This window comes from Heliangelus exortis, chromosome 1 (genome assembly GCF_036169615.1).
Source record: "Heliangelus exortis chromosome 1, bHelExo1.hap1, whole genome shotgun sequence".
In the NCBI taxonomy this organism is placed as follows: domain Eukaryota; kingdom Metazoa; phylum Chordata; class Aves; order Apodiformes; family Trochilidae; genus Heliangelus; species Heliangelus exortis.
Window position 1 is genome coordinate 133,841,658 of NC_092422.1, and position 23,508 is coordinate 133,865,165.

A 23,508-nucleotide genomic window follows, 5' to 3' on the forward strand; every position below is an offset into this window, starting at 1 on the left:
ATCTGCTCTTCAGTTCATCTTTAACATTTTCATAATTTAATCCAGATTTGGTGGGGAGTAAAGTCCCAAAGTTAACTGTTTTCCTACAAGAAAACCAGATGCTGGGTGGAGGAAAGAGACAAAAATAGGTATCCCCACTGTCTGCAGCATAAGTTTAACAATAATCTGTAATTATGTGTTTGCTAGACAAGTTGCAAGTGTGTACTGGCTGCCTAGCTACTCCAGTAATCTCAGAGTTTCCAAAGCACATTCTTTGACAGAAGCTGAAGGGCCTGGGGAACTGGAAATTTAGGAAAGGATGAGATCAATGGAAATTTGGGCTACTTGAGCTATCAGTAGCTTCATGATTGATGGACCAACTTGCTTTCAGATTCTATAGGGTGCTGAAGTTTGTTGATCCCTGACTTTGCAGAGATTTGTCTGTCAAAGGTGGATCTGTGGTGTTTGCCTGGCTGTAAAATAAACAAAATGTAAGTAAGTACTTATATTGGGCACAGAGAAAATCAGCACTCTGGAGTCAGGTAGTTGCTTTGGCAAATATTTTATTCACTCAAAATGCCATTTTCAGCTAGACAGAACAAGCTGTGAATTTGGATGGAATTAAGTCCATGGTTTTAGCTGGAAAAAAATGAAGAATGCTGTAAAATACATTTTCATAATACTTAATTTTTTTAGGCTCAAGTCACTATTTGAGTGAGCACTTCTAACAAAATCAGGATGAAAAATATAGGGAGGGTGACTCCTTTAATAGAGGTGTATTGCTGTGGAATATAGGATCCCTGCATTTGCAAGACTTTCTGCAAGAACTTGAATTTGTACAACCAATTCCATTATGGGTTTCATTTGCAAAATCTCTTCCTATGCCTTAATTTGACAGAAGCAGGGCACTGGACTTCCCTTCTCATATATGCATTTGGTAAAATACACATATTCCTTCAACTGTGGTAACTGGGGGAAGGAACCACCATCTGAAATTATTCATGGCCTGTGTCTCTGTTTTTCATTGGTTTCATTTGCCCTGGGCAAGCACTGGAGATCCTGAGTGTACTCGCAGTCATGAGTCAGTAACAACCTCATGCTATTATTGTAAATAGCAACTTGAGCACTGTACTTGCATGCATTTTTCCACAGGCTTTGTCTACCTCCTGACACTGGAGCCAAGGAATTTACAGAGCTTCTGAGTCAGCAATCAGCTGCCTCAAGACAAAACATGCAGGATATTGCAGACTTGCAGGACAGCCAGCAAGGCATACAAAACCCCAGGAAACCTGGCATATAATTCTTACCTGTCCTTGCCTTGCCTCGCCTCCTGTAATTTCCATCTCTGACATGTTGCTCCCGGGTTCCAAAGGCTTTGGGTGTTTACACATAGAATGCAGAGTTCTGGGGAGTGACTAATTGCAGTAACTGAAATGTCTGTATTTGACCTGTGGGCATAACTGACTTCATACCCCGTGTGAAATGGGATGTCGGCAGAACTTCTGTATTAACGCACTGCTTGGATTTCACCCTGTAAAATGACCTGCATTTGCAGCTTTGTCTCCTGGCTTGGAAACCTTGAACACAAAGCAGTAAGTTCCTAGAATACTAGGAGGTTGGATTTTAACTTCAGGATCTCTCTGAGCAGTGCAGAACCAGTTCTGCTTCAATCCTGTGATTAAAAGGCTACAGTAGAAGCAAAAGTAAGAAATTAAACCTATGTTGTCCTTACATCTGGATATACTGGTAATAGGTTGAGGACCAAGAGACTTAAATTACCACTCTGGTGAATTTAGATCATAAAACTTCGATTTCTTTTTGTTAGGAAGTGTCATTCACCTGAAGCACTGGTGTAGAGTGAGTGGATGGTAGAGTGGGGTGCAGGAAGTAAGGGGCATCTTGCAACATTTTGCTGATTATCAAGGTTTTTAGAGTGCAGGCATTTGGTTGTATCTGTAACAGACAGATGCAGAGAAATTACTCCTTCAGCATAGTGGCAAGTTATTGGGAGCTTTCTATGCCATTCTTGAGAACAGATGAGGGAACACAGGCTTAAACAGTGTAGTAGTTCAGCGATTACCCTGAGTTGCAAGCATGGAGCATGTTAACAGCTTCACAACAATGAAATTAAGATTAAAAATAAAGAAAGTGGTTATTTCCATCCTGCTTAGTGAGCAGTACTGATATGGCCATGGCATCACTATCAGCCAGTTAGAAAAACAGCTTCTTGTGTACTGAGTCTTCTGAGGCGGTTGTCCTAATAAAGTCAGCAGAATCGTATTCTCCAGTATAACTCATTGTTGTACTGTGGGCTTCTGTAGGTAATGATATTTTTAGTAACACTTTGTGGCAGTATACAAGCATTTCCAGGTCTCCTTTGCTATTTCTAAATGAAAGCAATAAATACCATATTAGGGTGAAATACAAGAGGAGTACCCAAATAAACTACTGCAGAGCTGTCACACGGGAAGGGAAGAGACATGAGCTGTAATGTTTGACTTGGCTTCCTGTCTACTGGAAGCAGGAAAGGATCTGGTGAGAATCTAAAGGGTTTTATCCTTGTCCACATATTTCCTTTTTTACCTTAATACCCTTTGAAAAGAAAACAGAGGACAAAAAGTACCTCAAATGCTTTCACTTCCACAGTTCCTGCATATTGTTCCTATGTTGCCTTCCTATCTGAAGACAAACAAAACTATTCTTTCTTAGTGAGCAGTCTATTATATGTATATGTATAAAAGGAAGAAAAAGTTTTGTTACATATAAAAGAAAGAGAGCAAGAGAGACAAAGGTCTCTCTTTAGGTAAAAGCTGCTATTTGTGATCCAAACAATTCATTCTGTAGGCTGCTTCTGAGGCATCCCAGAAAAGCAACTAAGTAGCAAACCAGCCATAAGCATATTTAGTCTGCTGAGGACCCCAAGTACCACCTAAATTTTAGAGACCTGCATGTCAAAAGACACTGAGAAACACAGAGTAGAGGAACTACTATGAGAATTTCACAAGGATTATGAATCAGCCACATTTCACTCTTATGCTGCTTATTACTGACAGAAATATATGCATGGTCTCTAGGTGAGGCAAATGTTATACTCCTTGATGCAACACAGGCATTTCTTTTTTCAGTCTTGACATCTTTTCTTAAGCATTTGATTGCTTTTACTTTTATGAGGTTTAATTTCTTTCTAGAATTATAGTAGCCATCCTTGGGTTTGTAATGTCACTGTACAAAAGCAGTGTTTGCAAGGACTCTGACAGAGGTACCAGCTTGCACTATGCCATCCTCTTTCCTCTTCTCTGTCATAAGCAAAGGTAGTCCTTCTAAAATGAGGGACCAAAAATTATTTTACTGGTGGAACCAGTTCCTTTGGTAGCAGTGTTTTTAAGACAAGCATGTAACCAATTCTGTGGTTTTACCACAGTTATCTGGTTATCACAGTGTTACTATATTAGAAAGTCTATTTTTTGTTTTAAAATCTCATCATCAAAAAAGACATTGCATAACATCGGCCTGTTCATCTGTACTTACTGTGCTGTTGATGGGAAATGGATTTTGATAAAGCTTTCTAGGGACTGGCTTGGGTAAGTATTTTGAGCCTGAAAAGAGGTGGGATGTCCCACCATCTGAAGCGAGGCTCAGTGAGCTTTGGGAAGTCCTGCTTCAGTCAGCTTGGGCAGAACTCCTTGGGGTATTACCACTTGGCTCATTTAGGACTGATGCTTTATTAGTTACTGAGAATACTGGCTCTCAGTTCAGCAGGCTTAGGCAAAATTTTGGAAAGAGTTTAAAAGAGTTACGTTTTCTTTTTTTTTGTTTTACAGGTTAATAATGCTTTTAAGCCAGAGGTGAAAGTGGCTTAACAGAGCAACATCAGGAAATCTGGCAGACTGGAAGAGAACAGCTGCCCCTCAGGGCAGCTGCAAAGTGTGAAGCATGGAGGAAAATAAGAACGAGAAGGTGAACCAGGCTCATGTTCTGTTTGACAGATTTGTCCAGGCTTCAACCTGCAAGGGGACTCTTAAGGCTTTCCAAGAGCTCTGTGACTACTTAGAACTAAAGCCCAAGGACTATCGTTCTTTCTATCACAAACTCAAGTCCAAGCTAAATTACTGGAAAGCCAAAGCCTTGTGGGCCAAATTGGATAAAAGAGGCAGCCATAAGGACTATAAGAAGGGGAAAGCATGCGCCAACACGAAGGTAAGAGATTTATTCATGGTGGTAAAGAGAACTATTACCCATTTTGAAATACACAATAAAAATGTGATGTGTATAATGATGTTTGCCTGTTGTCAGTGTAATTACAGGGGAGATTTTGGAATATTCCCACATACTATATGTACTGTAGTCAGAATTTGTTAGCATTTGCTACAACTTGATTTAACCCCTCATCTGAATAGGGAAAGCCTTACTAGACTATAACAGGCACATGAAATTTGCTGTTAGTGTCTAGATAAAAATATGTATTATTGGAAGTTTACAGTTCTTCTAACTCTCTCAAGAAAAGTGAACTTTCTTTACAAATTGGCAAAATATTTTTTTAACATTATTTAGAAATGTTAATATTTAGAACTTCTATTCCAGATTCAGAGGAAAAAAAGATACATCAGTTCATTTTTGAAAGGTTGGCATGTGTGGTATTTACTGCTTTTACACGCACACAACCCCACCCACTCCCCTGATTTTTTTTAATCTGAACTAATGATACTACTGATATTTAGGTGCTGCACCAGTGTTGGATTGTACAGTATGAACTTACTTGTTTTGTTGTTGCTGAAAGCAGTTCTTATCATTCATCAAAATGTGAATGGAATAGCTTTTTTTTGTAAATAATTGTACAATCTTCCTTTTTGAAAAAAAAGTGATAAAATTAGAACAGGATTCTGCCCTTCAATGAGGACAATGGGTGCTTCTGCTTCTTGAATGTTGACCTTTTAGGCAGTATCCATTTTTGCACTATGGATATCATGGGGAAAACTTAAAAATTGTTTTTTGCCATAACTTGACTGCACTTGGCAATCATTTGGTTCAGGAATTGGTCTTGTTTTGAGTGAAACATGATGATTGTAACTGAAATGGGGTGTTGAAGGCTGTGAAATGAAGACAGGTGTTCTATGTTTCAATGAGAGATTGAACAAGCTGTGAAGAATTTAGAGGTATTTTAACTTATTTGATATAATAGTGATTTTACATCTGGGTTTTGAATGTATCTTGGTAAGCAAGACTGTTTGTTAACACTGAAGAACAGGTTGTGTTGTTAGTAGGGATGGGCTATGAAAAAAGAACTTAAAAAAATTGATTATGAGGATGTTCAAGAAAATAGATATGACTGGAGGTTGATAGCCAGCCATGAAAAATATTCAGAAAATTGTGACACTTACCTAGAAAGGAAGTGGTGAGGTGAGTTAAGAATGGTAGAACTCCACTTGACCATGCTGAGCTTGAACTAACAACTAGGCAGCCCTGAGGAGATGTCAGAGCGGTAGAGATTTTATCTGGCACACAAAGTAATCAAGTCTGAGTTGGAAATGTTTTGTGAATCTACAGCACTAACAGGCTGATTGAATCAGTGCCTGTGAATGAGGTGATGCAAAGGCAATTTGTAGAGAATGATGGTAGAGATGACTGATGAAGCCTTTTGGGAAGCAATTGGTGAGAAAAGTGGGAGAAACTAGGGAAATCCTTTAGATAGTGCTCTGAAAGAGTAGCTGGTGACATAGAGGAATTACGAAGCCTTAAAAGAAATCAGAAAGGGACACACTTCAGAAAAAACATGTAGCCATCTGTCTATGAAATATATCTTCAAGTGAAGTCGGGAAATGGGTGAAAGTGGTAAAGCATACTGAAAGTGATGTGTCACTAAAAGGTTTGCTAGGGATTTTGTAGAGTCCAAAAGCTTAGCCTAAACCGTGCACCAAAGCCAAGCTGGAGAAAATATGTAGGGTGGAACGGGAGAAATGGGATCAGGAGAGTGACTGCAGAAGTGGCATATGGTGATCTTAGAGATGAGATAGGGGAGAAATAAAGAGAGACTTACAGAATCATGCCTGATTTTCCCTCTCTTAATGGTGCGAGTGAAACCTCAGAACTCACTAGTGTTGGTGGAAGGACAAAAATCATGGGTGGAGGGAATGACTGCAGTGGATCTGTCAGTGATCATGCTGCACTGGTCTGGCCTCTACTAAAGAAAAGGAGGGCTTATTCCCTAGTTGGTCTCCTGTGTGTGTAACAAGGAGAAGAAAGAGTAAAGGAAAGGAGAAAGGAGAGTGGAGGCAAGTCAGAGAGTAATTTGCCAGTGTTTCTAAGAAGCTGTTCTTAAGATGCCATATAAATACACAACTTAAAAGAGGGGATGGTGAATAAATTAAAAGTGGCACTGCCTCTGCCCCAACCAAGAAACATAAAGAACTGTGGATTTGGGATTCACACAGTTTTGAGAAGTGAAATTAGGAGCTGGGAAAAGTGAAATCAGGTTAACTTACTACTTACTCACTTACTACTTACATACTAAACTAAGTAAGTCTTTAAAATACACACCTGGGATAATAAAATTTTTTTATGGTTTTACGTATAGAATTTGTTGAAAATTTTCATGTAAAGAAATGATAAATGCATTCTTTTTATTTTTTAATAGATGTTTCTGTTAATGACTTGTTTCCTTTCCTAATATTATCTGCCATTAAATGTTTATGAGAGATAATAACTATTCAGAGGCCTTTTAAGAACTGAATCTTATCTGATTTGATGTTTTCTATCTCACTTAGCTTTGTATTCTTAATGTTTAATGTAGTTTGCAAACTACTGCTTAAAATTACAGCAATTTAAGTGTGCATGTAGAGATGACAGTTTAAAATAAAAAGTAGAGGTTTTGCCATGTTATCAGAAGTGAAGTCAGTAGTTTATTTGGTAAGCTCAGCTTCTGTACACTTGAACATTTACCAATTTTGAAGTTCTTCTCTGCAGTGGAGCTCTTACTTATCCTTTTAAAAATTGGTCGAGGGTGAAGTGCTGTGACTGGAGTTGGGCAGTAGTTTAGGCAGTTACTGCACTGCATGGCCAGCATCCAGGTTGCTCAGAATTCAGATAATTAGTGCTCATGAAAGCAAGACTTGGATGTGATGGGGTTATTCAGATGTAAATAGTTACAAATTGTTCCGTCTCTAAATCTGTTATACGGAGAATACAGAATTTCAGTCTGCATTTGATGTTTCATTACCACGGTGTTGTTACTGAAAACTTTATATATAATCTGTTTGAAAGATCTCAAGCAAGAAGTGTTTCTGAGGGCTGAGACAGCTTTAGTGCATGGAGCTGCAGCAGTTACTTGGAATCAATGAGGGGAAAGGGAACGAGGGGCAGCATTAGCTGCCTTTATTTACTTGGCTGTACTTGGAATCTCATGTAGTTACTGCTGCCTGTGAGAGTATCAGAAGGTAGGCTTCTAAGAAAGATCTGAAACTGGTGGAAGTGCTAGAGGTGGAAAAGGGAGCAGAGTATTTTCTGCTCTTTTTAACTGTGCTTAAAACTCCCTGTCTTTTATAACAACATAATTTAATAGTTTTGTGATGGTAAAAAAAAAAAAAGGTAGCTTTGGCAATTAATTACTTCACTATTGTGTTTTACATCCAGGGTATGTAGAAAATAAACATGTCTTAGATGTTATTAACCACATCCTTGTTTGGGGACAGATGAGGAGGTTGTAGAGAAAAAAAATTTTACATTTCTGTGGCAAAATCATGGTCAAGTAATTTATAATTTGATGACATAGACCTAAGTCTGAACACTATGATTCTGGAACAGTTCCTTTGCTGTGTACTTCATAGTAACAATTTAATATGGGGAAGTTATCAAAGAGTTAAGTTGCCTAACTCAGTAGTGTAGTCTTGTTGCTTCTTGAATCCAGTCTCTTTGAGGTTTGTAGATATCAGATAAGCAAAATTATTACCTGAATAAATTTATGCTAACATGATTTCCTTACAAGTTAAAAAACAAAAACAAAACAAAAAAAACCCACAAAAAAACCTAAGTTTGAGAGTTATACTTACCCAAAAAGAAAATATTAAGTTGGGAGAAATACATTAGATCCTAATTGATTATGCCTTTTAACAAATTACAAGTTTAACACCTGTTCAATATACAAGTCTATTTTTAATAGCTCAGTGGTTGGGCTTGCCTTTTCTGTAATATACCTTCAGGTTCCTGAAGCTATTAAAGAAGCAGTACTCTTTATTCTTTCTCTTACCTTTCCTCTAGACTTGAATCTCTGCCATCAGATTTATGTGGCCTATCTTATACAACAGTCTTACACTGAACTTGTATGTCAGTTATGTCATCATTGCTTCAACTTGTACTGTTCTGTTCATCATCCAGGCTTTGTATTTGCATTTTCTCATCATTTGCAAAATTTATGTCCCAGTGAATAATTGGTGAAAATGTGGCAACCTGTAAAAACAGACATATGGGGACAGTAGAAGACTGAAGAGCTTTGCTTTGGGATAGGCTGTTTATCAGAAGGTTGGGCTGTGGTTAAGTTTCAGCATACATAAGAATTTCTAAAAGGGCTTTGTTGTCCTTTCGGTAAGAATCTGGAGAATGCTTACCTGGCAGCAGTCACCACTGTATCAAGGTCTTTATTCTATGGGTCTGGTTTATACTCAATACAAATCAAAGTACAAAAAATGATATGACAAAATGGACTGTGTACTACATTTTTGTGAATGCATGTAATCATGCCAGCTTTTTTTTTTTACCTCAGTTTCTGTTGGTAAGAAGTGTCAGCTGACTATCTTGGCTTTTTAATCATACAAGAAATGATTTTGCTGTATCACTTGTTTCTATGAAATTACTTTCTGTCCTAGGTAGGCAAGTATTTTACATTCTCAAGTTGTTTATTAGCTTCTGATAGTGTTTGTGAGAAGAGTGGAGAAAGATGAGAGTAGGTGAAAGGTGATACAACAAAGGTTAAGTTGGAGAAAAAACGTTCATAAAAGTTGTCTAGTCACACAAAGTTCATATTTATATTGTGTAGATGTAAGTTACCAGTGCTCTGACTTTACTATACATGCTGCTCTAAATGGATAATGTTTATAAAAACAGTAGCTTCTCTTGTATCTATCTGCCTTAGCCATTCCTATGTATTCAATGATGATGAGGAATTTTTGGTGTTACTGATATTTTTCTGAAGAAATGCCAACTCAAATTTGGAAGACAGAGGAAAACTCTAACTCGCTTTTTAAAAAAAAAAACCAAAAACAAACCCACGTGGATGGAATGAGGAGAAGCCTTCAGAAATAGTGCTTTTCTCCATATAGCTTGGAGTGTATGCTTTGACATCCATTCTTAAAACAAGGGCTTAAAAGAGGCAGGTGACTTGCCTGCTTCTCAAGACTTCTCCCTGTGCCGTGGTGGGCTTTGCTTTCAAGTTGCAGTAAGTAAGGTAGCAGTGGCTGAGCATGGCAGGTAGAAATAGGAAGACTGAGCTCAAATTTCAGTTTCTGTTTCAGACAAAGAGCACTTACTCTTGTGAGCCATGGGATGCTTGGAAACTGTGGTGAAAATGCCATTTTCCTCTTAGGATTGTAAAGTTACTCTGTGCTGATTGTTTTACAGTGTCTGATAATTGGGGCTGGACCCTGTGGCCTTCGTACAGCCATCGACCTTTCATTCCTAGGAGCCAAGGTGGTGGTTATAGAAAAAAGGGATGCCTTTTCCCGCAATAATGTGCTGCATTTGTGGCCATTCACCATACATGACTTGAGGGGCCTTGGAGCCAAAAAGTTCTACGGCAAATTCTGTGCAGGATCCATAGACCATATCAGTAAGTACAGCTCCTCTTAGACACAGCAGCACTTGTTCCTCATAGGGGGAAGGTGGGTGAGGGCATGGGGGTAACTTGTTACAATTCACCCAACACCAACCACTGCTCCCAAGTCCTTATGGTACAGTTCAGCAGTACCTTTGCATAGGGCATTTCTGGGAAGAACTAGATCTGAAAGAAATACATTGTGCCATGGTATCATCACACACAATATATAATCTCATCTTTTAAGCCTGTTACTTTCCAAGGAGTATCTTTTTCTTAAGCTGAAAAGCGCATTTAAGCTTCAAACGTTTTATTTTTTTAATGGATGCTTTTCATACTTTTGCCATTACATTTCTGTAGCTGCCACATTATTCTGTTTCTCTAGAGCATTGTAAGTGACTTCAAAAACGTTCAGTAATTTTTCTTCTTTAACATTCTTGTGAATGATGATCTGGAAGAAAGAGGAACAGTTCTGGCTTTGTACATTTTTTTGAAGAGTGAAGATATTTCCAAGAACACTGTCAACCTATGAATAAGTTTTGATTAAGTAGAGGTTTACATATCAAAATTGAGAATAATTCTGGTGATTCTCAAATTCGGAGAAATCAGTCTTCTGTGAAATCTGAATGCTTTGAAGGAGCAGGATTTATTTTGCAGTTTTTCTGGGTTTTCCCAAAATTTTCTGGACATGGTGCAGCCAGTTTTAACCTGCCAGTCTGTCCTCCACTTGGTATAATTAGGAAGTATTTAATGGCAAGAACAATAGGTAAGACTTGGCTTATTGTCCACAGCAACAACTGGGAAGTAGTGGTGATTTGTTTTCGTTTTTGGTGTGTGGGGGGTTGTTTATTTGTTTTGGGTTGTTTGGGATTTTTTTGCAGATTGCAGACAGTCTTGCAGATTACTTTTTTCCTTCAGTTTATTACCCTTTTTATTCTTCCTGTACTTTATACATTTTCTTCTTTTCTATCTTAGCACAGCTGACATTTAGTGTTTAGATGGAAATTTTTTTAATATTCAGTATTTGAAACATAATAGTAAAGTGTCTTCCTTTAAATGAATAGTTTGCACACTGTCATTTTCATACCCACTACTTACATTCACTGTAGGGGAAAGAGGTAGTGAGGAGCTTATTATGCCTTCCCTAATCTGAGGTGTAGGATGAAGGTGTAGTTCAGTATTACAGCTAGGCTGGCCACACAGTTGCCATCTCTGACAAAAGTGCAATCCAGCTGTGCTGTGTCCCTTGCTCTCTCCTTCAGTGCATGTTTCGGTTGTTTCCCTTGTTGCTGATTTGGGAACTTGAAACACAAAAAAACCACAAACCATAGAGTGCTCACTTTTTTTTTTTTTTTTTTTTTTTGAAAAGGGCTGAGTTTTCTTCAGCTATCTAGAAGTTTTTTGGCATGCCATGATATTACCCATCAGTGCTGCCTGGATGAAGTGCTGGGAACACAGTGGGAAGAACAAAGTAGCAGCTGGCCTTTAAATCCATTTATCAGTAATGTCAGAGAAACATGTGGTCACTTACAGTATTTTATTTTTCTTTTATTTCTTTTATTATCTACTTTTTTGCAGGTATCCGTCAGCTCCAGCTTATCCTTTTGAAGGTTGCCTTGATCTTGGGAATAGAGATCCATGTCAATGTCGAATTTCAGGGGCTTGTATATCCTCCGGAGGATCAGGAGAATGAAAGCAAGTAGCGTTGAAATGGGTAGCAGAAGGGGAACTTATGGCAGGATGCACAGACTCCTGTTCCTTAACCCCAGTTGTATGACTCTAAGTCTTTTCCTCAAGCCTTGTTAATGAGAGAAATTATTAATTCATTTTTACATGAATTTTTAGTGGGATTTATTCTTTCTAGTAACAAATCCAAATTACTTGCTATATAAAGCAAAAATTACCTGAAGCATTACATGAATATAGACCATGACACAGTAGATCATAATCACTCAAAAAATATTTAAGCCTATTGCACTCAGAAGACTTTTTCGTGTACTGACTGAGAGTATTTGTGTCAGTAAACAATCAGTATTACTTTTTTCTGTCTTAGTGAAGTCTGCTCTCTGATTGCCATGACAGATGGTGGCTTTCTTTTTTTTTGGCATCCTGTTAACTGAATAGATAGTAGAGAAGCTCTAAAGCTTGAGGTGATTCTTAAAAGTAGTCAGTGGAGTTCTATTGGAGCTGTCTCTACCTCTGATTCATACTGACAGCAGGGTCAACAATATAGCTGTGCTGCAGTGTATCTTTAACTAACTATGTGAGGAAGGGATTAGGGATAGTAAGAAGTGGTTTTATGTATTTGTTCTCTTAAGAGCACTGTTTACTTTGTCATTAACTTGGAGTTTATCAACAGGAATAGGTTGGCGTGCATTGGTCCACCCAAAAACCCACCCAGTATCTGAGTACGAGTTTGAAGTAATCATTGGAGGGGATGGCAGGAGGAACACCTTAGAAGGTAATAGTGTCCATAATTTCCTTTCAAATAGAACTTATTTTTCAGTTAGTTAGAACAAAAATGATGTTTAAAAATCTCATCAAAATCTGGAAAGACGTATGACAGGCTTCACAGGATTGTCCCTTGTGGGGTAGAAATCTTATTCCTTGACCTAGTCCAGTTCTAGGATGTGTAAGTAAGTAGATGTTGTGCTGGGGGACATGTTTTAGTGGTGACCTTGGCAGTGCTGGGTTGATGGTTGGACTTGATGATCTTAAAGGTCTTTCCCAACCAAAACAATTCTATGATTGTATGACTAGCAATAGGGGACATTAAAAATCCCAAGTAAAAATCCATTTGTATTGAACACATGGCTTGTCTTTTTCTTTTTCCTGTCCACTAGCAATGGAATTAGGTGTTTTGACCTGGATAATTTGTCCTATGTTTTTTGTTTAGTTGAGTAGTGTTTTATTTTTTGGGAGTACAAATTGAGGTATTGAATATTATTTGGTGTTGTACAGACTGCTATCTTAATTTTTTGAATGCAAGTTGCATTTTGAGGAAAAGAGGTAAGAAGGATAGGATAGCTTTTTTTTTTTTTTTTCCTTAAAAAAAAAATAAAAAATCGCTTTTATTTTTCTGATGAAGCAGTACATGATGAACCTTCTCTGAAGGTACACTCTACGTTATAGGATTACTACTTTATCCTCCCCACAGGGTTTCGCAGGAAAGAGTTCCGTGGTAAACTAGCAATTGCGATCACAGCAAACTTCATCAATCGCAACACCACAGCTGAAGCCAAAGTAGAAGAGATCAGCGGTGTGGCCTTCATATTCAACCAGAAGTTCTTCCAGGATCTACGAGAAGCCACAGGTTTGCCAGCAGTTCTCAGATTTCTGGTGAAAACTATTTATCTTTGTTATTACAACTCTGTAATGCAAGCATCATGTTTAATCAATAAATGACCATCTTGTGCAAGGAAGTCAGTCATTGCTGTCCCTCTTTGAAATCTGACTTCCCCGTTTTTACAGCTGTTCTGTATGTCTGTACTGTGTATCATTCAGATGTGGGTACTTTTTGTTCAGAAGTGTTAAATTTATTCCCTGAGGGGTTTCAGGAAATATGAGCCCTAAATAGGAAAAGTCTGAATCCTGAATTCAGCTTCCTGTACTCCACATACGAATGCAAACCTTAGACTGATGTTAAATGTATTTTTTTTAAGAGGTAGCTATATACAAGTAAAATGTGCTGTTTGTGGTTTTGTTGAAGATTCATATTTTGAAGTCATCAAGTGCATGGGAGAAAGCTGCTTGACATTCTTTCTAACCATGTAGTTTCAGTTTACTGTCTTCCCATACAGCTCTCGTGTTACGCATAGCATGTAACTTGCCTTCCATGTCTTTTATTCTGTCACAAGGTATTGACTTGGAGAACATTGTCTACTACAAAGATGATACACACTACTTTGTCATGACTGCCAAAAAACAGAGCTTGCTGGAAAAAGGAGTGATACGACATGTGGGTATTAACTTTCCCTATATTTTCTATAAACTGAAATTTTGGTACAACTAAAATTTTGGTACAGTTTTCTTTCAGTATGCCTAAGGAAGGGAAAGACTCTTTTCTTTCACCACACAATGTTTTTATACAGGTGTAGTTTAGACCACAAATATATGTGGTTAATGCCTTTCTGAAGTATTTTGGGCCATCAGAAAATGTGATGTTACAAGGTGTATACACTCCAAATCTGTGTTTCTTTGTAGATTTAGGAGTTTCTTTCCTGTTAAGAAAAAATATTCTGAAAGAACTTTTGATAGCTTATGAGGATGAAAGAGCAGCGAGTGAAGGAAGTATTGGAAATACCTGTAATTCTGACAGAAGCTGATTTATAAGTAGTTTGGCCACAAATTAATAATAAGGACTGGGGAATAGTGCCTTTTGTCAGAAGTGTGTGATGAGAAATATCTTAGCCCTTTCACAGTCAGAAATGCTAGTGGGGCTGATTACCTGTTTGCAAGAAAAGATTCACAAAGATTTTTCTCTTGGAACACAGACAGGAATGAAAAAAAAATCAGAAGGCTAATGTGCATCAATGGATTTGTAAGAGTTTTAATGGCGACTATTATATATACCACTCTAAAAGTCTACTTGTGTATTTGGCTACTTCACATTTAATTTTCTCTTTTTGGTAGGATTATGCTGACACAGAGTTGTTGCTGTCACGGGAGAATGTGGACCAGGAGGCTCTACTAAACTATGCCAGAGAAGCAGCTGACTTCTCCACTAATCAGCAGCTGCCATCACTGGACTTTGCCATCAATCACTACGGTCAGCCAGATGTGGCCATGTTTGACTTCACGTGTATGTATGCATCTGAGAATGCAGCGCTGGTGCGAGAGCAGAATGGCCACCAGCTACTTGTGGCCCTGGTTGGGGACAGTCTCTTAGAGGTTTGTGTTTTAAATTTATCATGTGTAAACAGAGAATTGGAACATAAACACAAGCCACTTCGTCCATCACCCAAGTGTGCACTAGCTATATGATAGTTCCTATAAGGAAAGCTGCTGTTTTTTTATATAATAGAGTGGGAGGTTTGAAGGAAGGGTTGGAGTATTGGCATAACAAAGTATTTAAGATGCCAATTACCTTGCTTAAGAAAATTAGTGCAGAGATTTTTTCTGATGTTATGTCTTTTGCATCTGTTTCTTATTAGGACACTTAGACTCTCCACACAACCTGCTGTAGGCCTGTTAATAATTAGCATTTTGTAGTTGGTTAAAAAGTACAGTCTTGAAGAGAAGCTGTTAAGGCACTCCAGGCTAAGAATTGTTGGAAGTAGAAAGACATAAGCTTTGGGAGGAGCTCATGGGCAATTCACCATACTTCTGGTTTTCTCTAGCCCAGCAGGAGTGGACCTTCAAGCTAATTACTGAGCTTCAGTTTTCCAGCAGACTACCATCTGAATATATTCTTGCTATTTGTTTAAGTATTTCTCTAACTGGTATATTTCTTTTCTCTCTCTCTCTCTCTCTCTCTCTCTTTTTTTTTTAAAAAAAAACAAACAAAAACCAAATTGTAATATTAGCCATTTTGGCCAATGGGAACTGGAATAGCCAGGGGATTTTTGGCTGCAATGGATTCTGCTTGGATGGTACGAAGTTGGTCACTCGGAGCTAGCCCTTTGGAAGTTCTTGCAGAGAGGTAACAGAGAAAACAAACACACTTTGAGTTCTAATTTAATCCTTCAACACCTCAATTCATTCTAGTCTCACATCTCAATTCATTCTAGTCTCTTCTAGTGAAAATACATAGCCAGAACATGAGATACAAATTGTCACTGTTTTTAGAGGATACTTGTGGGTATAATTTAATCAAAGAAAAAATTTCCTAAGGAGGTGATAAACTGAGGTATATTCATAGAGGAATAAGAGATGGTTCTTGGTTCTTGGTCCTGGTTTTAAAAGCAGATTAGACAAAGTGTCTTTCTGGTGCTTACTAATATTGCATGAAGAAAGTGAGCCTGTCTTACTGTTATCAGCCTTACAAAAGCAAAGGCAATGAGTATGTAGGCACTAGAGACAAAAATTCTTTCCATCCCATATTATCCTGTAAGTGTCCTCTATGATTTTCTTTTGAGGAAACTAAGACCTGCTTTTGTTTCATGTTCTAAACTGATCACTTTGTTTCATATAAATCGAACTACAGCTTGTGTTTCTTTGGAGCATTAAATTCTTGATGTATTTATCTTTGATTGTTTTGTTGCCTCAAGGTGTTTTAGAGATCAGAAATTGATGGGTAATTAAAAGATGGACTAAGTAAAAGCCAGGTCTGATAGAACCTGTTTTAGACTTCAGCAACTGCAGCTTTTGACCATCAAGAGCCACAGTATCCTTTTAAAATTATATAAATGTCACACTGGACATTTAAGGTTTTATTTGTTTGAATTTTTAAAAATGGTGAAGGTAATAATTGTGCAGTTGGAGCCCGACTTCCATCACCTTTCCATTAGTCATTTACAGACAGCAATAAGATCTTTCCTCAGCCTTCCTTGTCTGCATACTGAACCAATCCATGTCCCTTGACCTCTCCTCACTGGACAAGTGCTTCAGTTTCCTTAGTGGCCCTCTTTCTGAGTTGCTCCAGTGACTCAGTGTCTGTCTTGTAACCCTCTCGGTTATGCCTAATACATTATTTTCTTCCCTCCTTTTGAATTCTGGAGTTGTATTAAGTTGCAAATTATTACACTTGTACTGCAGTTTAGTTATTCAGTGTCCAAAGAGGTTAGATTTCTCATCTGAATGTTTATCTCCCCGGGATTGTCTTAGAAGTATTAGTAGTGATAAATCTTTTTTAAAAAAAGCAACCAGCCAAACACACAAAACATGAAACAAAACGCAGAATTTCTCTTTATTGTTTTATTTTTCCAAGGGAAAGCATTTATAGGCTCCTGCCTCAGACCACCCCCGAGAATGTGAGTAAGAACTTCAGCCATTACAGCATTGATCCCGCCACCCGGTATCCCAATATCAATGTCAACTTCCTGCGGCCGCAGCAGGTAATTATGCAAATGAGGCTTCTGAACGCTTGCAGTCCTCATTGTCTTTCCTCATTGTCTTTTTGTCAGTTGTAAACTTGCTGTAATGATCTGTGAAATCTGTATATGAGTGTATGTGTGCACACATGCATTTTCTTTTTAATAATCTAGTAGAGCGGTCTGTCACTGCAATTTGGCATCCACTGAGCAGCAGCAGTCATCTAGACTGTTCAGCATTGACTGGCTGTTCTTTGTTGTTCTGGGGTATTTCTTCTGCATAAGTGTACTTGTATTCCTTTTTGTGCCTAGAGATGGCTCCTTGTCCTGCTCTTTCTGTATGGATCTTGGGTGTGTGGCATGTTGGTAATTTTTTGTGTGTGTACATGTCATTTTAGGTACGCCACTTGTATAATACAGGAGACCTGAAAGACATTCACCTGGAAATAGAGAACTTTGTAAACTCCAGGACACCAAAGCTAACTCGAAATGGTAGGCCTGACTACTGCTTTATTCCTTCCTATATTCTGTAGCTGGGTCAGTGCGGGACATGGAGCAGCAATGATCTAGAGTATTACTTAACCAGTCTCTTTAGGTTTAGAAAAAATATTTTCTTCATACTTTTGTTTTGTCAAAAGTATGATTTTTCAAAATTTTTAAGTTTCATTTAACTTGTATATACAATAATTCCTAATTTTCTTAGGTTCATAATGCTGTTCTATTTCTTAGCATATTTTCTATGCAAATATTTTTTTCACCTTTATCCTATAACAATGTCCTTCGTTAGAATACAGAAGCCTAGCCTCAGTTCACTCTAGTAGTAACCTCAGAATTCTTATAAACGTAACAGAAGGTATTTCTTGTGCAGTCTTTATGTTCATTCTATCTTTTGCTTAGTCTTATGTCTTGGTTTAATGAAACCTCACTTTGCTTGCATTATTCTGAAAGTTAGATGCCTTAGGATAAGCTTTTCAGTATCTGCCTATTTGCCCTGTACCCCAAGGGGTATGTTGAACTTTTCCTTTTGCACGCCTTGCCTTTGGATGTCTGGATAGTGTCTGGGGACTCTGAGTGGCACTTTGCTGCTAAGCCTCCCTTTCACTGCTGAATAGATATGTAGTCTTTTGATTTGTTCCTTGGCCTGCAACCATGTCCCTTTAGGCTGTAATCTTGTCATATCTTGCAGTAAAGCAAAGTCAGAATAGGCAAGTGCTTTGAAAGGAAAGCTTTCAAAAGAAGAAAAAGTTGCAGTTTCTAGTTCTCCCATTAGAAATAGTATATCTGGGCTCTGGAGAGCATTTGTACTTCTGTATATCCTTTTGATCATATTTAAAGCAAGCCTTTGCAACTCTTTTATAATTCCTGGGGTTCTTTTACAAGAGCTACTATGAAAAGCCTGGCAAGTTATAACTTAGGTAATTACTTTGTAGCAAATTTAAATTCTTTCTTGGATCTGAAATTGGTATGGTGATATACATGTATATATATATTCTTTTTCTAAAAAGGGAATTCTGTCCTGTATTGCTCATTGTAGATGGAGCTTGTTTTTTGCATGAAAGTTTTGTTTTCTTGATTCATGGTTTTTATATTGGATTTGCAATTAATGAGAGATATGTACATTTCCACTTTAAAATGTGATTTCTTACAGAGTCTGTAGCTCGCTCTAGTAAATTGCTCAGTTGGTGCCAGAGGCAGACAGATGGATATGCTGGTGTAAATGTGACCGACCTCACGATGTCATGGAAAAGCGGCCTAGCTTTGTGTGCCATTATCCACAGATACCGTCCAGACTTAATGTGAGTAACTGACTGTTATCTGCAACTGGGAGGACCAGAACATTAGTGATATTTGGAGCTAATAATATGGAGACTGAGGCAATGCATTTGTGACTTATGGAGAAACGGATTGAAATAAATTCCATTAAACTTGATGCTAGTGTATGGAGATTCACTGGCAGAGGGGAAGGTCCTAATAGCCTAATGAGTATGAAGATACTTTTATTGTCATTTTCCCTTCTGGATAATTTGACAGAATTAAGATTCAAATTGTTTCTGACTGGAAAGCGTTATTGACTGACAGCTGCTCTCTCAAGTGAAGTTAGTCAGGATTAGTTCATAGCTTCAGTTAAATTTCTTGTTACCAAGTTTACACAGCCCTTTTAAAATCTCCTGTTACACCATAGCTCCTTTTGAAGACTTTAAGGCTGCTCTTTTTAGAAGCACCCACAGTCTAAATAGAGATGTTGCTAGCTTTTTAGCTTGGAGATTGGATGACTGAGATGCACAAAATCTGATTTTGGAGAGGTAACAAAAAATGAAAAAAGAATACACTTGAGCCAGAGTTCACCATAATTAAGTAGCATCAGCTCTGCAATATAAAAAGGTTGCTGGCAAATAAATTTGAGATATTTTCAAGAGAAAAAACAGGAAGGAGTTTAATCCCTTTCTTTCTTTCAGAAGACTGGTTTCCAGTTGATTCAGTGCATGCTGTCTTTCTGTCCTTTGCAGAGACTTCGATTCTTTGGATGAGCACAATGTGGAGAAGAATAACCAGCTGGCCTTTGACATTGCTGAAAAAGAGTTTGGAATATCTCCCATTATGACTGGAAAGGAAATGGCATCTGTTGGAGAGCCAGATAAACTGTCAATGGTGATGTACCTCACACAGTTCTACGAGATGTTCAGAGACACCATCCCCTCCAGCGGTAAGGAGTTTGTGGTGGATCTCTCAGATTTAAAGACATCTTCAGGATGAATGTGTGTACTTCAGTTATCTTCATCCTTCTTCTGCATAAGCTCATACTTCTACTGAGTGACATAAATCACTCACTAGCTTTACATTACAAAAGTTAACTTCTTACTCATGCTGATGAAGAACATCTTAGCATCATCAGGAGTAAAAAAATCAGTTAATACAAAATAATGTCAAAATAGTGTCCTCAAAACTTCTAAACTTACTTCAGCACTACTAGGTAACTTTTATGTTTTCTTGCTATTATTTCGGGTTCATTTATTTTGGCTAATACGAGATGCTTTGCTATTAGTTGTTTAGTAGGCAGTTTCAAAACACTGACCAAGCTTTATGTCTATTTACCATCCATGAATGGTAAATGTAACTTCAGGCCAATGAGGAATGAAAGGTCTTTGATTAGAACTAAAAGATATAGTTGCCTGTCACAAATCAGTGTGGCCTACCTTTAACTATAAACAATGTTGTTATAGCTGTTTTTTAATTACTGATGAGCTTAATTCAAGTGCATCACTCTGGTGGGGAAAAAATTGTATTTAATAGCCTTTTGAAAACATAGTCCGTATCAAGAATTATTTCCAAAACTCTGAACTCTTCCTAAGAGTACTGACGATCATCATGCTCTTTTAATATAAAATTAGATGGAGTAAACACTTGTTTATTCTGAGTGGTTATAAACAATGAAAGGAGAATAGATTTTGACAGAATGAAAACACAGTGTAGCTGAGAAAGGTATTAGTTCTGGACATTACAGTAGTTTTGTAATTTAACAAAGAGTGCTACATTAAAAAAGAAACAATCAGTGAGTCTTTCAGTTGTGTATTTAATAATAGCACCACAGAAAGAATTTCTTGGCATTCCCTTGTCCTACCTGTTTTTACTAACAGATACTCTGGATCTGAATGCGGAAGAAAAAGCTGCCCTAATTGCCAGTACCAAATCACCCATCTCTTTTTTCAGTAAACTGGGACAAAGCATCTCTCGGAAACGTACCCCAAAGGTAACCATCCCATACACTCATGTCTCTTAGAGTTATGTCCAAAGAGGGGATATTAAAAATGTGTGTATTAAGTGTGGATCTGCTCTGTGTTTACGAAAGACCATGTATTCATCAGCTCCTGGCATGGGAAAATACATCACATTTACAGCTGCAGAATTAGATCTGTAGCATGTGATCTCATTTTAATGGTATATTTCAGTCTTAAAATTTTAGCCTTGTGGTAGTGTTTCAGGATAAATTTAATTTTGGTACACAATAGGTTGCTATTTCCCAGTTGAAAATACTGAAGAATGTAAAATTTGAAGATAGGAATCCCCTTAAACAAATGGAGAATGTACAAAGAATTTGTTAGTTCTGTCACAGACCTTTGAAGTGCACTGATGACATTTATGTCTGGCCAGAGGTATGAGAATCCTTATCTTTTGATTTGTTTTCCTTCCTCCTTCCATTTTCAGGACAAAAAAGAAAAGGAACTGGATGGAGCAGGAAAGAGGAGAAAAACCAGCCAATCTGAGGATGTAAGTATCTTACTGAGGAAAGTGTCAGAGAGGAAAATATGTGGTAGCTTCCTTGTTCCCACTCCAGTCCTTTAATTTTCTATATACAGGCAGAGTTTATATATGTATTTTTTAGATAAAAAAATAATTATTCTTCAAGGGTTACTGTTTGTCATACCTACAATACAAATATTTTCCTCATGCGTATGAAAGAATATAACAAAAAATGGAATGTTGCCATACTTTCATATTCTGTTTTTATTGCCATTTACTTTAATTTGATAAGCACACCAAGAATAAAACTTTCATTAATAAAGTCATGCATTATAGTTGGAATTTTCATTCATATTTGAACTTTAGCCTTGGTTAGTGCAAAAAGTATACATTTCTAATATGCCCTCTGAGGCAGTTCTTAACATAAAATGCTTATTAGGCAAATAGGTACAAGTGACTAAAAATCTAATTCTTTGAGTTGTCAAGGTTTGAAGATAGGCCTTTGCTTTGTGTCAGTGGAGTCATGGGAATGTTTTAGCTGTGGTCTCTTTAGTAGGTAAGCGTGTCAAATAAGGTTGCAGAGATAAGTAAAGTTTAACAGAATTTTTTATGACATGCCACAGGAAATGGAAATGTTAGCTTTCAAGTACAGACTAATGGATTTGTTTTCTGCAGTGTTAGAAACCTAGCACAGCACAGGGATAGAGAGGAAAAGCTGATCCTGTTGCATCTTGTTAATTTTGATCTCACTGATTGTTAGGAGGACATCCCACGAAGCTACAGAGAAGAAAGGCCCACACTGGTCAGTGCCCTGACAGAGAGGAGAATTGATGCTGCCATTGGGAATCAGAACAAAGTAAAATCTATGGCAACCCAGCTACTGGCCAAGTTTGAGGAGAATGCACCAGTGCAGTCCTCGAGCTTACGAAGACAGGTAGGAGATGGATTAAAACCCCCTTCATTTTGGAATTAGGGTGGAAAACCATGAATAATAACATGTTTCTTGAGAGGGGGTGCTAGTGGTCCTCTTCTATTTCACAGGTTTTCCTAGGGAAGCTTACTCTAAAGAGGGAAAATTTCAAATTTAGTGGTATGGGATAGTGCGGAACTTCCTAAATAAATATCTTATTTCCCTGTTATTGCCTATATTATATAATCTCTTTCAAAAACATCTTCCCAGCAATTAGATTTCTTTTATAAATACTGTTGCTGTCGAAAAGCTCTCCAGGAACATTGCATTTCTACTATTAATGGAGTATCATTTAATTTCGTAGTTGGACTTCTTCATGCCAGTTTGTTCTTGTGATCTGAGATTAGGTTTTGTGTGGTAATCTCTGGCAGTAGATAAATGCCTGGGAGTTTCTTCGCATTCTGGGATATTTGTGTCTTTCCAAATGAGGCTTCCTGATGACTTCTACTTATTCAGGGTGGTATTTGAACTACTGAAACTGCAGGGTAGTTGTCTTTGAAGTTAGATTAAGTCACTTCAAGGTACTGATAGTGCAGTCTAGGCAGTATAAGGCTCAGTATGGTTGAGGTGCCTGAATTCTTGGCTCTGATGTAGTAAGTTTTCATAGCTTGTGCCAGGCTTTGTGCTGCCATGGCCAGGGTTTGAGTGGGACATGACCTAGCTACTTTAAAGGAAGGTCAAATATGTCTGTGCTGTGTTAAACACCCGTGTTAGCAGTATAACATAATCTCAGAATGGCTACATTTATCCCACTCTTCACGGATCGAATGTTTCCTCAGCCACTACATCTTGGTTGGAATAGCCAGGTGGATTTGTAGGAGCAATTGAAATTAAGGGATGTGCTATAAAAATGTGAAGTTTCTCATTTTTGGATATTTTTCCCTTTTTTATATTTTATTTGCTAAACCAATTTCCCCTACCTTATTTTTTTTTCTTAAATGTTTGTCTTTCATCTTCTGTATCCCATTGCTCTGGCTTTCTTTGAGTTTCCTTTACTACTTTATCTTTCCTCCTTGGTCCCAACCCACTATCCCTACAACCTGCATGCAGCAACCTGTCCTGCCTTATCAAGAACGTATTCACACTCAGCCATCCAGCAGACGAGAGCAGGGCCGTCTTGCTCCTGTACCCCAGTGGAAACAGGTAAAGAAACTGATTATGAATGTAATGCACTGTCTGCACCCAACACCAGCTATCACTGTCCTGTTTTTAAAACAGTCCTTTACTAGCACCTCACATGAGTCCATTATTTTAAATAATTCAGCTCCTACTTGATAAAATCAACACCTGCCTGTGGTAATGAGACATAGTTTAATGTTTCAAAAGGACTTAGTCAAATTTTCCCTGCCCTCTTTATGCTAGTTTCAACTTCCCAGGGTTTCAGTGGATGTATTAGCAGAAACCTTGCCTATAAATCCAACCTAGTGTAGCTATTTTATCATCTGTAGTATATTTAATTTTTTCTCTTAGAAAAAAATTGAAAACATAAGCGGTTATCACAACCAGCATAGTTAAAGGTATCTCACCATCTGTGATATTAAAACTCTTCG

General features: G+C 37.8%; 1 protein-coding gene across 11 annotated transcripts in view; it reads left to right on the plus strand.

The window, feature by feature from the left end:
• Nucleotides 1–23,508, plus strand: part of MICAL3 (microtubule associated monooxygenase, calponin and LIM domain containing 3) — a 156,057-nt gene that overhangs the window by 46,677 nt on the left and 85,872 nt on the right. For all 11 annotated transcript variants that reach the window (XM_071767317.1, XM_071767327.1, XM_071767353.1 and 8 more), the window contains exons 2-17: nucleotides 3,801–4,176; nucleotides 9,586–9,793; nucleotides 11,357–11,473; nucleotides 12,138–12,239; nucleotides 12,936–13,091; nucleotides 13,636–13,736; nucleotides 14,411–14,668; nucleotides 15,304–15,419; nucleotides 16,647–16,773; nucleotides 17,148–17,241; nucleotides 18,398–18,545; nucleotides 19,257–19,453; nucleotides 20,385–20,497; nucleotides 20,953–21,015; nucleotides 21,749–21,922; nucleotides 23,009–23,101. In XM_071767317.1, coding sequence (XP_071623418.1) covers nucleotides 3,913–4,176; nucleotides 9,586–9,793; nucleotides 11,357–11,473; nucleotides 12,138–12,239; nucleotides 12,936–13,091; nucleotides 13,636–13,736; nucleotides 14,411–14,668; nucleotides 15,304–15,419; nucleotides 16,647–16,773; nucleotides 17,148–17,241; nucleotides 18,398–18,545; nucleotides 19,257–19,453; nucleotides 20,385–20,497; nucleotides 20,953–21,015; nucleotides 21,749–21,922; nucleotides 23,009–23,101 — 2,331 coding nt within the window. In that variant the 5' untranslated portion in view covers nucleotides 3,801–3,912. The remainder of the gene's footprint in view (nucleotides 1–3,800; nucleotides 4,177–9,585; nucleotides 9,794–11,356; nucleotides 11,474–12,137; nucleotides 12,240–12,935; nucleotides 13,092–13,635; nucleotides 13,737–14,410; nucleotides 14,669–15,303; nucleotides 15,420–16,646; nucleotides 16,774–17,147; nucleotides 17,242–18,397; nucleotides 18,546–19,256; nucleotides 19,454–20,384; nucleotides 20,498–20,952; nucleotides 21,016–21,748; nucleotides 21,923–23,008; nucleotides 23,102–23,508) is intronic.